Genomic DNA, 16,348 nt, shown 5'->3' with positions numbered 1-16,348 from the left:
GTTTCTTCTTTGAAATAAAAAGGGAGATTATATTTCAATGTTGTTGTTATTTTTTATAAAAGTGTTTAATCCTGTATTTATTCTTCTGAGAAAGTATTGAAATGAAATCATATAATGACAGATCTTCAGTCCAAACATCTTCTTTTGTGTTCCAGTGGATACATACAGGCTTGGAACAGCAAAAATATATATATATTACGTATTTGGAATTTAATTTCCTTTCATATATACAATAACAGTATAGTACTTTCACTTGAACACATATGGCTATGTTTAAAGCCAATCTACAGATTTCCTTTCAAATCAAAATGTAAATAAAGTCTACAGATTCCTAGGCCTGAACGCTAAACAACTTATTGATCTCGGTAAAATCATATTTAAAGGACTTAAATCCACTTGCTCTGATATTTATGTTGAAGATTTCTGTGAATGGTCCCCGTTTTGAGATTTAATTTTAATGTTGTGCAACATTAAATATGATCAAGGTAATCATTTTAGGAGGATGTTGCAAATTTATTATAAGGTCAAATACTTAGTTGTTAATAGTGTAATAGTGAGCTTTTGTGTGACTGGCATGACAGGATGTTTCAATTGCAAATATATTCCTGTCAAAATTATTGCTATGATATATTTCTTATCAGAGTGGAATCAAAATATTAGCAAAAATCAGCAACGCACACTGTGTAATATGTATTGGAGTACATATCTTTGCTTAATATAAAAGAATATCAGAATAGACAACAACAAAAAAAGACAAGTTGGAGACATGTTCAAAATTTTATGAGTTCTGTGTTACAAAAGAGAAATATATTCAACATAAGGCTGACTGGCATTTACAAAAATAATTCTAAAAATGGCCTTATATAATAATGAGATTGAATAACTTCTAAAAGCAATGTGATGAAAGATTCCTTCCAAACCGTGATTGTGAACTGCTTACAGGATCTTTCAACAGCCGAAGAACTCTAGATTTACTCTTTTTCTGCTGCCTCACTATAAATGAAACAGTTGAAAGTCTTTCCATCATGTAGAACCACTGCAACATTTAGCTCCCATTGGACTTGATGTTTCACAAAACAAACGATTGCCATAGGAAAACTATAGATATACCAACATGGGGATAAAAGGAGACCATAAAAAAAAACATCAAATGAATGGGGAAATAATTACAGTATATACAAACTACGTAGCATCCTCACACCGTCAAGTTTCATATTTCCCATATTCTTGACAGAAGAATCAGCTCACAAGACCTAGAAGTATAAGAGTGAAACTTTTAGACAATGGTTGGATAGCACAACACAACTTAGAAATAAAGAATTAAATACATTGAGAGAATTAGTTTTGATATCACATTTTAATAATTACAAAAATAGTATAAAATCAACATAAAAGTTATAGCACAGCGAACTGCAAGCCTCTGACAGTAAACAAAGAGATGTGACAGAATACGTTTATCATATGAAATACATACCCAGGTAGTCATCCATAAGAGATCCAATGGCAAACTAATAAAATAGGAACAAAAAAAATTTGAATGATCAAAAACAGAAGAAAATGTTTGTATCCAAAATAGAACAATATTCAGCATATTCAAGAGAAAGTGCCAGGGATTTACAATATCATTCTTATCCACTCGAGTTCCCACAATCTTCAGTCGAATTTCATCATCTTGCTGGATCACAATGTCCTGTTAAAGAAAACAAACTGAAATGTTCTATGTCTGTAGGATAAAAAAAAAAATCCTTTCAACAAACATTTCTTAAAGGTGATTTATTGACTCTTACCTCATCGACTGTCTTATAGCATGGAGGATTTGAGTTTGGGTCAAACTCCATCTCAGAGGGAATAGACTGGACACAGAAATATCACAGATATAAGACAACTACGAAAGACACTGAATATCAACACAATAATATATATATATATATATAATTTTTTTTACTCTCCATGGAAAACCTACATGACGAGAAATGAAGCAAGACATGGGGCCAATTTCTGTAAAGAGTCCAACCTGGAGAAAGAAAGAAAATAATACTGTATTGAAGACTAGAAGAAAAAAAAAAAATCAAAAGCAGGGACAATGATGAGCTTTATTAACACAGAATGATTACGGTGCATGCAAGTTATTTATCTTAAATTAGTCACACTAGAGTAGGATACATGAACTAATGAACATCCAGAATATCGAGTGTCCAGCACTAGAAGATGATAAAAATGGACCCGTACTTTGTTAACCTGAGTGACAACAGCATCCACAACTTCTCCCTTGAAGGGACGGAATACGATGGCTTTGTATTTGACGGGATACAGCACAAAACCTCTGCCAGGCTGTATTACACCTGCTCCAATATTATCAATTGTGGTTACTGCAATAACAAAGCCATACCTGTGAAACAAAAGAGAGACATTAGAGACTCATATTTCAAAATATGCATTACTTGAAGAAAGTCTAATCTCAAACCCTTCGGTTGGACTTACTTTCCTGTACATGTTCCCTCCACCTCAGTGAACAGTTTCTGCTTGACTGTGTTCAAAAGGTTAGGTCCAAAGTATCTTGGATGGAGGAGAATCTCATGCTCCAAAGAGATCTATTGTGATGGTTATTGAGAAAACAACAACAAGCTACATTAAGGTAATGGATATACATCTAGAATCGGTTTATACAACACACTGCATTAACATAATTGACTGATTTTGACTTTTAATCAAAAACGGAAAGTAAATATATCAACACAATATTAATTTAAAAATGACGAGATCTGTCTAACGTTAGCTGCATTTCATTCACCAACACTTTCGAAACCCAGCGAGTGTGCAAGTAGCAAAACACGAGCCGAAATTATTAATTCTTAATGCTGGGGTTCGTTATACACGCAAAAATAAAACAATTAAGGACTTACGTGATAAAACATCTCTTAACTGGTTTTATCTCACAAATGTCTCAGTTTTAAATTTATAAAGCCGCGAGTATTGATTTCTGCGTGTCAAGGCGCCGACCCTCAAAAAGAATCGAGTCACAAAAGCGTTTCCGGGTTACCGTGGCTTCAAATTAAGAGTCACATGAAGGCTTTATAAAATAAAATAAAAATGATAATAAAAAAGAAGGGTTTGCGTCATAAATTGTTTAACTTCTGGTTAAACTAATATTTCGTGAGATATTTATTTTATTAAACAACTATTTGTTTACTATTTAGTCAAAATGTTCGATGCATTGTAAAGTATAAAATCCCATCAGAGTTTTTTTATAATGCATTTTTATTAGCAATAAACAATTTAAATAGCTGACGTTTATTTAAATGCATTTCTGTCATGCTGTATAAAGGGTCCAAATGATGTTACCTCCTGGTTGTGCTTTAATGAACATTTCATTCCACACATTTTCACTAACATTATATTCCACGAATGCTACGGTTTTATGCAATTAAAACTAGCTAATAAATAAAATAATTTTTACATATATTTTAAAATCAATTCAAAAAATTAGGCGAACTTTTTTATAGCTAGGCTACTTTTAATTATAGGATACACTTTTTTAGGGGAGGTAGACGTTTGATATGTTTTGAACTAGATTATGTTAATGTTAAGTTAATCTTATGCTTTTTTTTAGTTTTTGTAACATATCTAGCGCTTTTAGAAAAGCGCATTATAAATAAAATGTATAATAATTATTATTATTAAACAGCAAAAACATTTTCACGATTTTACCTTTAAAAAAAAGGTATCAGTACTCCTGTAACTCCATCAGTAGCCTACATATTTTTCAAAACTGTATGGCAATGTTTGCTGTCCAGATAGCATTGAACAAAGTGATATTCATTCTAATAGTATTTTAACATAATGGCAGCCTAACTAAATTTCATCAGCAATTAGTAATTTTGTTGTTTCCTCAAAATCACGATTTTTACTAAATCAATTTTAAAAGGGCTACTTTGTCTCGAACCTCGTTCTCTGACACACAGAATGCAAGACAAAATATGAACACAAGGGGTCACTATAATTCCAAACTTATGCAACGTGTGGCCTGATTGATGGGAAGTTCGGATCATACTGACTCTCTTGTTCGATCTCGTTCATCAAAATGAACGAATCTTTTTTTCCGAGTCGTTTCGTTTATTAAGTGGCTTTAAGTGTTTTACATTTAACAGCCAAATTGCCCGAACACATCCACCTACGCAATTTCTATCATATTCTGAATTAAGAACTCATTATTATGCAGTCAAAAATAATTTATAGGGAACATAAATTATTAGGCCTACTTTACCATACGAGTCTTTCGTTCATTTGTCACGTGACACACCCAGTCTTTTTCTCAAAACAATAAGTTTGACCAGTTAAGTTTTTGATCACATCAGATTTGAATTTCTTAAGCAAATTGCATGTGTTTTAGCACGTGTGCAAAACAGTAGCAATCTAATTTGCACAATAGGCTAATCGAATGCACATGGCTTGTTGATCAAAACTGATGAGTTGATTCTCATTGAAATTGTCAAACTCTTCACAAATTTCATCGTGTGAGCCTTCACATGCAAAATGCACAAATACATTCAATTATCAAAATCTGTCAGACATGCATGTATATTCCATAAATAGGCCTATGACATGGAATGATTGTATGTCTGCTAAATTGGCAACTGGCCTGCCATTGTAATGGATTAGGAATCGCAATCTTACCAACAACAACCAATCAGGTTTGGAAGCATACATGAGGTTTTATGGAGTTTGTCCAGCAGGATCACTGCCATTTTTGAACATGGAGGAATGTCACAACCTGAAACAGCAACATCAGTTGTTGTTTTTTTTGTACAAATGTGTTATATAAGCTGAAAATTCACAGTTGCTTGTCATGGAAGAATATGTAGATATGTAAGAATATCTGGTGTTAGGAGAAGACATAAGAGTGTGTAAAAATGAACAAGCAACTGTGAATTTTCAGTTTACATACACATTTCTACACAAATAAATGTGCTGTATAAATAAATAAAAAATGCAATCCCTCTTTTTAAATTGGTTGTCTTTAACTGTACTACAATTTTTATTAATAATTTGATACAATGCACTTATTATGTACATACCTTTTTACATTGTACTTTTTTTACATTGTACTTTACTTTTTATTTTTGGGGGCATTGGCCAATTTACTGACACAATAAGGTTTTGATGCATCAATTAAATGTTTTGGGTGAGTTGTCAATTTTGCAGACATGCGATAGAGTTCTGATGTTCCAGCAAACAGTTGTGACATTGTCACACTTACCCTTTAGAGAATGTTAAGACTGTTTCGAAAGATGTGCCAAAGCGATGGAGAAAAACTGTAAAGCACTTTCTATCAGAGCAAGCCGAACGAGTGCAGTTTCAGTGCTGTTGAATCCAAAGCTTTTTAAATTAAGGTCATTAAATAAAAATGCCAACGTGTGGCTTTGCTGGTGGTTTGTCAATGAACAAAATATAGATAGAGATAGATAGATAGATAGATAGATAGATAGATAGATAGATAGATAGATAGATAGATAGATAGATAGATAGATAGATAGATAGATAGATAGATAGATAGATAGATAGATAGATAGATAGATAGATAGATAGATAGATAGATGGTCCCTTGCACTAAATGTAATTTGACAAATAAAGCTTATATGTGGAAATCCTAAAAGTATACTTCCAGTTTGTTGCTATCCTGTAGCTTTAATAGCTAGTTTTAAAAGGTTCTCTTTCACAAGCAAATAAAAGCAAATGCAGTGGAGTGCTATAGATCAGACTGTCTCACTATTGTTGCTGAGGCAGGTCAGATACCCGAGGACTAAAGCCATGCATGCTGATGAGCATGGGCAGATGTCCACAAATATCTGAGCATGGTGGATGGGGTTTGCATCATGCATAGTCCAAATCGAAGACGGTCCTTGGGGACTTCTTCATTTTGTCCGTACCACATTCTTGCAGAGAGCTGACGCTCGTCGCATTAACCTCAATATTATAAAGGAGAGAGAGAGAGAGAGAGAGAGAGAGAGAGAGAGAGAGAGAGAGAATGCTTGCAGATGTCCTCACAGTCACAAGTTCACGGCCTTCATGTTGTGGATGCAGTACCTTCATTTAAATCAAACCCTTTCTATTTCAGTGGAATTTTGCTTTATATCAATTTATCAAGTTATAATTTCTTGTTTCAAATTGGTGCTGTCTTTGACTTAAGGAGAACACTGAGTGCAAATCCAATTCAAAATGCCTTAAAAGGATAGTTCACCCAAAAATACTTACTCAACCTCGAGTTGATCTCAACCTTGTTCTCAACGCAACATAAAAGAAGATGTTTTGAAGAGTGTCGGTAACCAAACGTTTTTTGGTCCCCATTGACTCAATATACGGAAGTTAATGGGGACCAGGAACTTTCTGGTTACCAACATTCTTTAAAACATCTTCTTTTATGTTCAGCAGAAGAAAGAACTTCATACAGGTTTGGAACAACTCAAGGGTGAGTAAGTAATGAAATAATGTTTGGGTGAACTATCCCTTTAAAGCAGTATTTGACAGATATTTGACAGATATAAAGGCATTTTGGCCGAGCTCTGGGGAACTAATCATAGACAGGTCTACATAGGAAGTATATTTTTGCGTTTATTTCAATGTATTGCTGAATAATAACATACTCACTTAATCACTTTCTGCAACACAGTAAACTCTGTTTGAAAGTAAAACATAATGCATGAATTCAAAAATACATTGAATTTATTTTAATTTATTTCTTAATTCTCATTTCTGTGATTGATTTATCCATAGGAAGTGTTATAGATTTTTTAAACAATTTGAACACATGTAAGCAAACCTACTTGTCGTTTATTCCCCTTTCATTGTGCAACATGTGTTTCGACCAACACGCTGTGTTCAAATATATTTCTCTTGTGTCGCTTTTGTTTTTTTGAAAGCAAAGCCCTTCTCCAGTGTTGATCCGAGTGCTCTCAGAGCTGATGGAAAGAAAACCCCTGTCCCTGAGCTTCAGCTCACTCCTTTCCTTCCCCCTCTCCCACTGCTCTCGCCAAAGGTAGCTTTCAGATGCAAAATAAGCAGACATATGGAGAGGAGGTCTTTCTCCAGCCCTCCTAAAGATTCAGATTGTATGACAAATCACGTCCACCACCACCCTCCCAACCCCACACAGAATCTCCAGACAACAGCTTCATTAGAGTGAAAGAAGGAGTTTTTGCAGCTTTGTCGAGTCAAGCTCGGACTTCTTTCCCTTCTCAATTACTCCATTGTTGGCTGGAGATTCAAGTTATTGCACTCAAAACCATATGGCTGATTTGAACACCTACTACAAGTGATGCCATCACCCGAATGTACGTTGCAGGGGGGGGGGATGCGCATCTAGAAATAGAAATAGACAGCCATGGCACGTTTTTCTTTAACAAATGGATGTGTTGACTTGCAGACCAGCAGGACTACTAAGTGAAAAGTCGAATGCATGGAACAGTCTGGCGGCGAGGTCAGGTGTATGAACTTATCATTAGTCAGGGAATCGTTGTGTACTTCCTCCCTTTAACGGTGATGTGGCTTGTGCAAAGCTTCTTCTCATTTTACCAAAGAGTTGCCCTGGTTACTTTCAAATATAAAGTCTTTAGAGACACAGCTCTCATTGTTAGCACTGATGCTGGGTAAACTAGAGGTAAATTATGCACTTGCACAAACACACGAAGACAAGTGAATGCCCCACCGTAGGGTTTGTATTTAGAATTGGACGTCTGATTGATAGTACTAGGTTCACGAACTGGTACATTATGTGCCTGACTCACAAAGAGAGCCGAAAATTTACATTCACATAGCTTGTAATGAGATTCCATTGCATTTTAATAATAGCACCTGTTCTGAAATCTTGTAAATATGCACAAAATATATATATTCCAGGTATATCTGGCAAACATAGTTTGGAACCATTTAAATGAATGTAATGTTTATGAAATGCAGCTTTCAGTTATGCATTTCAGACACATACAGGACACAATATCTGTAAAATGTCTAAATAAAATTAACAATTATTATTATGGTTTTATAAAAGATAAATGTTTTATGCATTTTTTTAAGAATGAATGAAAAAAATATATATTTTTGTAAATATAACAAACCAGCACGCATTTAATGTTCTGGAAAAATAATACGGTAAATATTGTATTTTTCAATAACTGGGCTGTTAGCACAAAATTCAGCATAGAAAGAAAGAAAGAAAGAAAGAAAGAAAGAAAGAAAGAAAGAAAGAAAGAAAGAAAGAAAGAAAGAAAGAAAGAAAGAAAGAAAGAAAGAAAGAAAGAAAGAAAGAAAGAAAGAAAGAAAGAAAGAAAGAAAGAAAGAAAGAAATTAGATGTGCAATATTTTCCAACATTACCAAAAAATATATATATTTTATTAAATATTATGTGTGTGTTTTTAAGTAGTGCAGTTAATTAAAATATTGAGTTGGATTAAGTTTAGATTTTTAGGCTTTATCAAAACTTCAAGAATATTACAGGGAGTGACAAAGCTGCATGTATTTAACCATTGTGTAACCCTAGAATTTATTTCCAGTCTCTTCTTGCACGAGGCATGAGGGGCTGATTTTCTTATTTGGGGTGTGGTATCCCCGTACAATTGAAGCACTGGAGTAAGGAATTAATTATCATTCAAAAGTAATGGCCCTATTCTGCCCTGCTTGAATCCTGAAGAAGGAAGAAAAGGTCCTCTGGCCCCGATCCTGCCGCAGCGCCAGGGGAAAGGATTATTCCGGGGATTACCATGTGAAAACTTCTATCAGACTTTCTGACTCAAAGATCTTTTGCGAACAGTAATCGCGTTAATACCCGGGGATTAATGCTGGGCCAAATGCAAAATTGAATTTTAATTCGAATTGCATAAATAGATATAAAATAAATTAAAAGACTATTCTAGCGGGGACTAAAGCGAGTTCTGTGCCTCACACGTCACATGCCAATCCAAGACAGGTCGAACAAGACCAATGCACCTTTCACTTCTTGATGTGCTTCACACCTGTCATGCAAATCTTTCGCGTTTTAATACTGCTCTCTTTCTTTTTCCCTTTTTAATGTTGCATTAAGCCATTGTGCATTGAAATATCAGTTCCATTCAGGCCGCATATTTAAGTTTACTCGCAGCAGACCCTCAACCACGCGCGTTGCATCGCTTTCTTTTTAAAATGTGCAGTGTGCATGATTGTTTTGGGGTTCGGATCAGACCCTCTTTAAGTAATTCAGTTGTTTCATTTTCTCACGTGTTTCTGCTATTGAAATGCAATCAGGTCTCGTGCACTTGTGCCTAATCCTGTCAAAATCTCCTTGGCAACATCTCTCAGCTGTGGGCAAAACCCTTCTTCCTCCCCACCGCCCCTTTCTAGGGGGGGACCCTGACACATCCATCACTTTGGTGGAAATAAGTAATGTTAGGTAACATTGTAAAACAATAACTTTTTTATGACTTTATAAGAGCAATAAGTACAAGGTCCAGACCAGATCACTAATGCTCTGACTGGAAGCAAAATAGTCATTCAAGCTGTTTTCTCTCTTTGAAGTTATTACTGACAGGTTGGTGTTGTAATAGTAAAATCGATCTCCCCCATCACCCCAGTCTGGACCTCCACAGAGTGACCAGAGGGGTTTTAAAACGCATGCATTCGCAGTAAAAGCATAAAAAGAAAAGAAAGAACATGTTTGTTTATATGTTTGCTATGTTTATGCTTATATATTATATATATAAGCATACATATATATAAGCTAATATATATATATATATATATATATATATATATATATATATATATATATAAGCTAATATATATATATATATAAGCTTATATATATATATATATATATATATATATATATATATATATATATATATATATATATATATATATATATATATATATATATATATATATATATATAGTGCTGTCAAATCGATTAATCGCATCTAACATAAAAGTTTGTGTTTAAATAATTTAGGCTAAGTGTGTGTATGTACATGCACATACAAATACACGCACAAATATTACATAAACACAAACTTAAAATGTTATTTTAATGTAAAATACAGTGAAATATTGTAATTTTCCTACCGACCTTTTTAAATAGCATATTATAAAAAGCAAATTTTATATAGCCTAGGCCTATTTTTTATTTATTTTTAGTAAAACGACCAAATATAGCATTCATTTATTTCCAGAATTCCTTCCACACACCAACACATTTGAATTGTAGGCTATATACATTGCATTTAGGCCCTAATTTATGGCTATGTGTATGCCTACACACGCACATATAAACACAAACTTGTATGTTATATGCGATTAATCGCGATTAATCGATTTGACAGTACAATATATATATATATTAAGTGTTATTATACTAGTCTATATTTGTATAGCCTACTACTATTTGCATGTTCCAATGAAAAAAAACAGAGTCTCGGGTCACTGTAGAAGTTCACTACATCTTCATGAGTCCATATTAGTTAAAATGATGCATCTCCACTTGTGCTTCACTTCATGCCAGCGAAAGCACAAACGTGCATCAGAAGCGGGGTGTTTTTGTTCACGCTGGGACTATTTGAATAAGAATAATGCTATTGGAGTGTCGCAGGCCGAGAAAAATGAGTGACAAAAGCTCAGAGGCGCAGAATTTGGACGGGGGACAAGCCGTATAGAGCTGAAAAGAAGAGAGAGGAGAGGCGCACAATGGAACAATTCACCTTATAATCGCTTTGATATATCATACATGCCTGAAGACTCTAAACATTGTGTAATTATTTATAAATGACTGTGCCCCTATCGCCATAATACCGCACGGAGAAAGGCGCCGCAGGTCTCTCCCCAAACTATTTCTAAATAGTGCCCGTTCATTTTTTTTTCCAAAGAGGGGCGAGTTGCTTGCAATTGAATAAATTGAATAATTAATGAACAATTGTACGGCTGTCTCATAAAGATGTCTTTAAATAAAACTTAAGGCTCTGGGCACAGCGGAGGAGTTTGATTGAACTGCATCTTTCACCTCGAGAGTTATAACTCAAGATGCGTGCAGCAGGCAAGGTGGAAGAATGTCAAATACACTAAAACCTTACACTAACACGTTATTTTAATGTAGAATACAATAACAGATTGTAATTTACCTACATCACATATGCCATAGCCTATACATGGTAAAAAAAAAATTATATTAAAAAAAAACTTTTATTTATATAAATGCATTAAAGCAATACAAGAGATTACGGTAAAATGTTATAGGCTAATAAAATATTTTTTTTAGTAAAACGAACGAATATGGTATAATTTTTCTTCAGAATTATTTCCGCTTACCAACACATTTGAATTTGACTTTTTTCACACTGTAAAAAAAAAAGTTGCTGCCTAAAATTTGTAAGTAGCCTACAATCAATTTTGATGTTTAATTTCAACTTAAATTACATTAAACTGATTTTAATAGGCCATTGGTTGAATCTTGTAGCTATAACTTATAAAAAAGTTAGAAATTGCTTATTTTAAAGCAATGTAAAATATGTTGTCATAACCTTTTGATCATATTTTTTTTACAGTGTGCACACTGCAGTAGGCCCTATTTTATTGTTTAGTTGCCATTTTTGTATTGCCAGTGTGTTACACTCATGCTTTGTTTGTCTATCACAGCTGGCGAGAGGCAAATTCTGATGAACTTTAGTCATCACGTCGTAACATTCAGAAATAACCTTTTTTTTCCAATATACAAAATGTTTAGAAGTATTTAAACATAGGTAACTACTAATACTAGCACTTTTTACCTTGTATTATAGGTAATGAGAATGAAAATGAGCTGAAACGTTAAAAAGAAATCACATTTATAATTTGGCATCAAAATCAAAACAATTGTGTATAAGTTTGTCTAATAAAATCTTAAAGAGATATATGCGTACAAAATACAAAACTTGTCTTCTAGCCTCAGGCCACTTCGTGTTGTCTCTTCTTTTCAATTTCCTCCAGAGATTTAAGTTAAAGTGGGCTTGGTTCATGCTGGACTGATAGCAACAGCTCTGCTCGCGTGGCTTGGCAGCTCTCCGGCTCTCTGATTGGCCAGCGGTGATTACAGGCACGCTTCAGAGGGCGAACAAACAACGGGCATAAATTATGCTAATGAGATGGTCGTGCGGCACGGGGCAGACCTGATGCAAACCATTCATTCATCCTTCACAAAAATGCCAAAGCGAGGGGGGTACGTCCATTGTCTCACCAGGGTATATAAGGTAGGTGAGGCCAGTCGTGTGCCAAGCTCACAAGCTCACACGAGCTGATTGAGGGGTAAGAGCAAGACAGACGCGTGCCTTAAACTTCAACACAAACTATCTGCAGGACTCTGCAAGACTTCAAACACCCAGTTTCATCTCTCAGCCCACATAAGGTGCGTATTTGCAGCACAAAACACCCTCGATGCTGCACGCAGAGAATTTGGAATGACTGCTTTTATTGTTATTTATTTATTTTTTTGCATTTCTAACTCTTTCATTCTATATCTCCAGGTTATCAACAATGGAAACTGTCTACTCCGACATGGACACCTCAAGCTGTGACTACTCCTTTACGCACACCGATGATGAAGACTCGGGCAGCAGCCTCCACCCCGCGTCCCCCGCGTCCTCCTGCGGCAAGCCACCTGCGTCTCCAACCGAGCTGCAGCAGAAAAAGCGGCGCAGGGGGCGCGCGAGGAACGACGGCACCGTGCACGTGGTGAAGAAGAACCGCCGGATGAAGGCCAACGACCGCGAGAGGAACAGAATGCACAACCTCAACGACGCCTTGGATTCGTTGAGAAGCGTGCTGCCTGCCTTTCCCGACGACACGAAGCTGACCAAAATCGAGACTCTGCGCTTCGCTCACAACTACATCTGGGCACTTTCGGAGACCATCCGAATCGCTGACCAGCGGCAGAGCAAGTCAAGAGACCCTCCGTTGCTGCTCCCCGGACTAAGCTGCATGGGAGATACACCCAGCCCCAGCCGGGACTCTTGCTCCTGGCCATCCAGCGCATCCTCTTCGTCTTCATCCCCATCTTACTGCAATTCAGACCCGAGCAGCCCCGCAGCCATGGACGATTATGGATATTTGCAAACCGATGTAGTTTACAGCTACACCAAATTCGTACCAAGCATCTATTAATGTGACCTAAGCATTCTCATGTCTGTATAGAGTCTGCAGAAGTATGTATAGTGTAATATCAAAGGATGTTGCTGTTACTTTTCTATTCTATTAGAACCAAGAGCACAGAGACAACATTAGGTATTCACTGTTTGCCTTATTGACAGTTCACAAATGAGAATGTTTTTATTTTTGTATTTTTTGTACGTTTTGTTACTGACATTGATGCTTTTCCCGATATCTTTGCACTTTTTTTGCATTCCTTGGAGCATGACCTTAACCCCTGTTACAGAAAATTATAATTTAAACCAAGACAGATTGGCCTTTGCAGTCCAAGGTGAAAAGTCAATATTACAATTTGTAGAGCGATAAAGCAGAAAAACGAGCGTGAAAATTCAGTTTCAACGCTGTGACAATAGGCTGAAAGGACAAGACAAAGATCTGGCCTTATGCATTATGTATTTTGACCTGAAGAAACCTCCTCTGTCTGACTGATCCGTACTGTTAACTATAGCTCTCTTGACTGCTTTCCCATCACTTTCTTTTTGTTTTATTTATTCAACCTGTTGCTTTCGTATGCTATTGTATTTTTATTGTATATAAAGAGATTTATTCTATTATGTATTTACCTCAAAATTTAAATCTGGTGCAAACATGTTTTTGTACGAATAAATATAACGTTTTCTACTAAATGTCTGTGCTTGCTTGTTTGTTTCATAATGTGACGCTAATATAGACCATAAACAACTCATAGCAATGTCTGGCAACATAATGGGCATCATTGTAATGAGTGCAGCCATTGAAGCGTCACACTGGGTCACAGCGCATAAAATAACGGTTATGCGGCAGGTGCATGGATATAGATCGAGATCGCGTCATCTAATCTGCCAACCAATGCACAATTTTATACACGATTGCACTCGATTGTATCGAAACGTCCACGTGAGTTGTAGTCATTAGTATCGCAAAGACAAAAGCTTGAATTAAAAGAATGCAAATCGTTAATGTTAAAAATACACGAGGCGGCATTTTGGTCACTGTGTGTATCTTACAATATATGCAGCCTATATTCCGTGAAATCATATCATAATCCTAATGTAAATATACCAATTTATCTGAGTTATGTTTGTTAGCCTACTATAAATGAATTAATAAGGCAGGTGGATGCAAATTTCCAAATAATAGCATATAATAATACAATGACAACTCTATAAACACTAACCAAAAAGAATCTGACTTTTAAAATAAAATCGAAATAAATGTCCCTGTTATAAGGTAGGCCTAATAAAATCATGTCTCAACTTTTTACCGTAAAACTAATAAATGTAGCCTACATTTTCTCCCTAAATTAGCCTATACTATTCTTCTAAAATAATTTTGCATAAAGCCTACAGTTTATTGTCTTTACAGAATCGTTTTAACAGTACTATAAGATAACAAAATAAAAACAAATTAACAGGCTTGTATCTAGCATCTTACAATATTTTTTAAACCTTTTTACATGCATAAATTAATAAAATGCAAATTTATTTACAGGCTAATCTGCGCGTTCAGATAGCAAAAGATGAATGAACATTCTATAATCCATAACAGAATTTGCCACAAATGAAAATTAAATTATACAAATAAATTGAATTCTACAAATAAATGAGGCTAAATATAAACTATCGAATATTTGGTTATAAATGGACCTTATGTAGTCTATACTAACTTTTTGGGCGAATGCATATGGCTTCCTGAACGTTTTTATTCTGTGCACGTTGTGCATGTGGATCAGTTGATTTCTGAAGGGGTTCAGGTTAAATCCTCTATTTGGGAGTTCCGCATGAGGTCCAGCCAAGGCTCTTGTATCTGCACGTGTCGGGGATAGAAAAGTATAATAGCGCGTGCTGAAAGCCTTAGGGAAGGGCGCATGCCAGCTGAAACGAGAAAAGGGGGCACAGCCATGATGTTTATCACCCTCTCAAGAAGTTCATTTTACAGACCTTCACTGCACATCAAACACTCATGATGAGTCGTGTGGCACATTCACAAAGTACAAATCTGCAATGGACTTCAAAGTACAGCACCCCCCCCCCCCCCCCCCACACACACACACACACACACACACACATGTCTTCATTGACATTATGACTATCTCTTTGTTCTCAATCACAGAGGCATAAGCAATAAGCTTCAACCTGAAATGCACCTGCAATCTGCTCTGTATTATATTGTTTAACATGTACCGTAAAAAATTATATGATCAATAAGTTATGACAACATGTTTTTACATTGCTTTAGATCAGAATAAGCTCAGCAATGGTCAACTTTTTTATGTTAGATTCAACATTTTTTTTAAGTCAGTTAAATGTAGCCTAATTTAAGTTGAAATGACTTAAACATCCAAGTTGAATATAATTCAATATTTAAGGCACCAACTTGTTTTACAATGGCTATTCAACATATTTAATCCACAACTACACATGTGCATATTATTAGCAAGTGCCAATATTCTGGAATTCAGAATTTCAATGCAATGCAGAAACCATAAAAAGAAGATGTAGTCTAAAAGGGGTTATCATGGATTTAAAGGCCCTTGTTTGTTAAACTGATTGATTGTTTATATTTATTCTTTGTAGGAATATTTCCCATTATCTAAAGTAAAAGAATATATCAAGGATAAAAGAAAAGCCTGCAACTGAGGCTTACAGATGAGAGCTATTCCCCTCTCTCCCCCTTCCCTTAGGGCTGAAAGCCTGTATCAGTGCAGAAGGGCTCACTCGGGTCACAGGTCACACAAGGGCAGGAGACCCCTCACCTCCCAAGGAGATGGCCTCCCATGTCAACGAGCACAAAAACATCAAAACAGCCTTCATGTTTGTACAGCCATTTGCACACAGCTACATATCGCACCCCTTCAGAGGTAGACATTATGCCTTGGGAGGTACATATACTTGACCTCACTTCTGTCAAAATTATCACTTGCATCACTTCAGTGAAAAGTGATTGAAAGAAGGTTGTTGGGAACGTAACGAAAAAATCAAAACTGTCCCGGATACACATCTCAACAGATTCAATATTATGGAGTATGAATTCTATTGCATTTAAACATGTTTTTGAGTAGTTTTCATGTCTGGTTGTATAATAACAGAAGCGGAGAAATTCTATTGACAATGCATGCTGCTAACAAATATATGTTTTTTGAACAAATTATAACATTTTGAAAACGTTGCC

The 16,348-nt window shown here is 35.6% G+C and overlaps 2 protein-coding genes across 2 annotated transcripts; one reads left to right on the top strand and one right to left on the bottom strand.

The window, feature by feature from the left end:
- Positions 1-457: 457 nt before the first annotated feature.
- Positions 458-3,136, bottom strand: polr2g (RNA polymerase II subunit G). Its single transcript, XM_079630902.1, has 8 exons — positions 2,904-3,136; positions 2,482-2,591; positions 2,230-2,389; positions 1,964-2,014; positions 1,788-1,853; positions 1,619-1,690; positions 1,475-1,508; positions 458-1,253 (listed from the first exon to the last, which is right to left on the bottom strand). The coding sequence occupies exons 1-8, from the start codon at positions 2,913-2,915 to the stop codon at positions 1,240-1,242; spliced, it is 519 nt and encodes a 172-aa protein (XP_079487028.1). The 5' UTR covers positions 2,916-3,136; the 3' UTR covers positions 458-1,239.
- Positions 3,137-12,148: 9,012 nt separating this feature from the next.
- Positions 12,149-13,821, top strand: neurog1 (neurogenin 1). The gene is made up of 2 exons (XM_079630909.1): positions 12,149-12,398; positions 12,517-13,821. Exon 2 carries the CDS (start codon positions 12,527-12,529, stop codon positions 13,151-13,153), a length of 627 nt encoding a protein of 208 aa, XP_079487035.1. The 5' UTR covers positions 12,149-12,398; positions 12,517-12,526; the 3' UTR covers positions 13,154-13,821.
- The last annotated feature ends 2,527 nt before the right edge of the window (positions 13,822-16,348 follow it).

This window comes from Phoxinus phoxinus (genome assembly GCF_949152265.1).
Source record: "Phoxinus phoxinus genome assembly, chromosome: 12".
Classification (NCBI taxonomy): Eukaryota; Metazoa; Chordata; class Actinopteri; order Cypriniformes; family Leuciscidae; genus Phoxinus; species Phoxinus phoxinus.
This window is presented reverse-complemented; position numbering and strand designations above follow the sequence as displayed.

Excerpts from the sequence above, each read along its gene's own strand:
- polr2g (XM_079630902.1), bottom strand. Across the intron at positions 2,390-2,481 it reads GAGGGAACATGTACAGGAAA|GTATGGCTTTGTTATTGCAG; the intron begins GTAAGTCCAACC and ends TTTGTTTCACAG. Across the intron at positions 2,015-2,229 it reads TTGTCACTCAGGTTAACAAA|GTTGGACTCTTTACAGAAAT; the intron begins GTACGGGTCCAT and ends TTCTTTCTCCAG.
- neurog1 (XM_079630909.1), top strand. The coding sequence starts at position 12,527 with ATGGAAACTGTCTACTCCGACATGGACACCTCAAGCTGTGACTACTCC.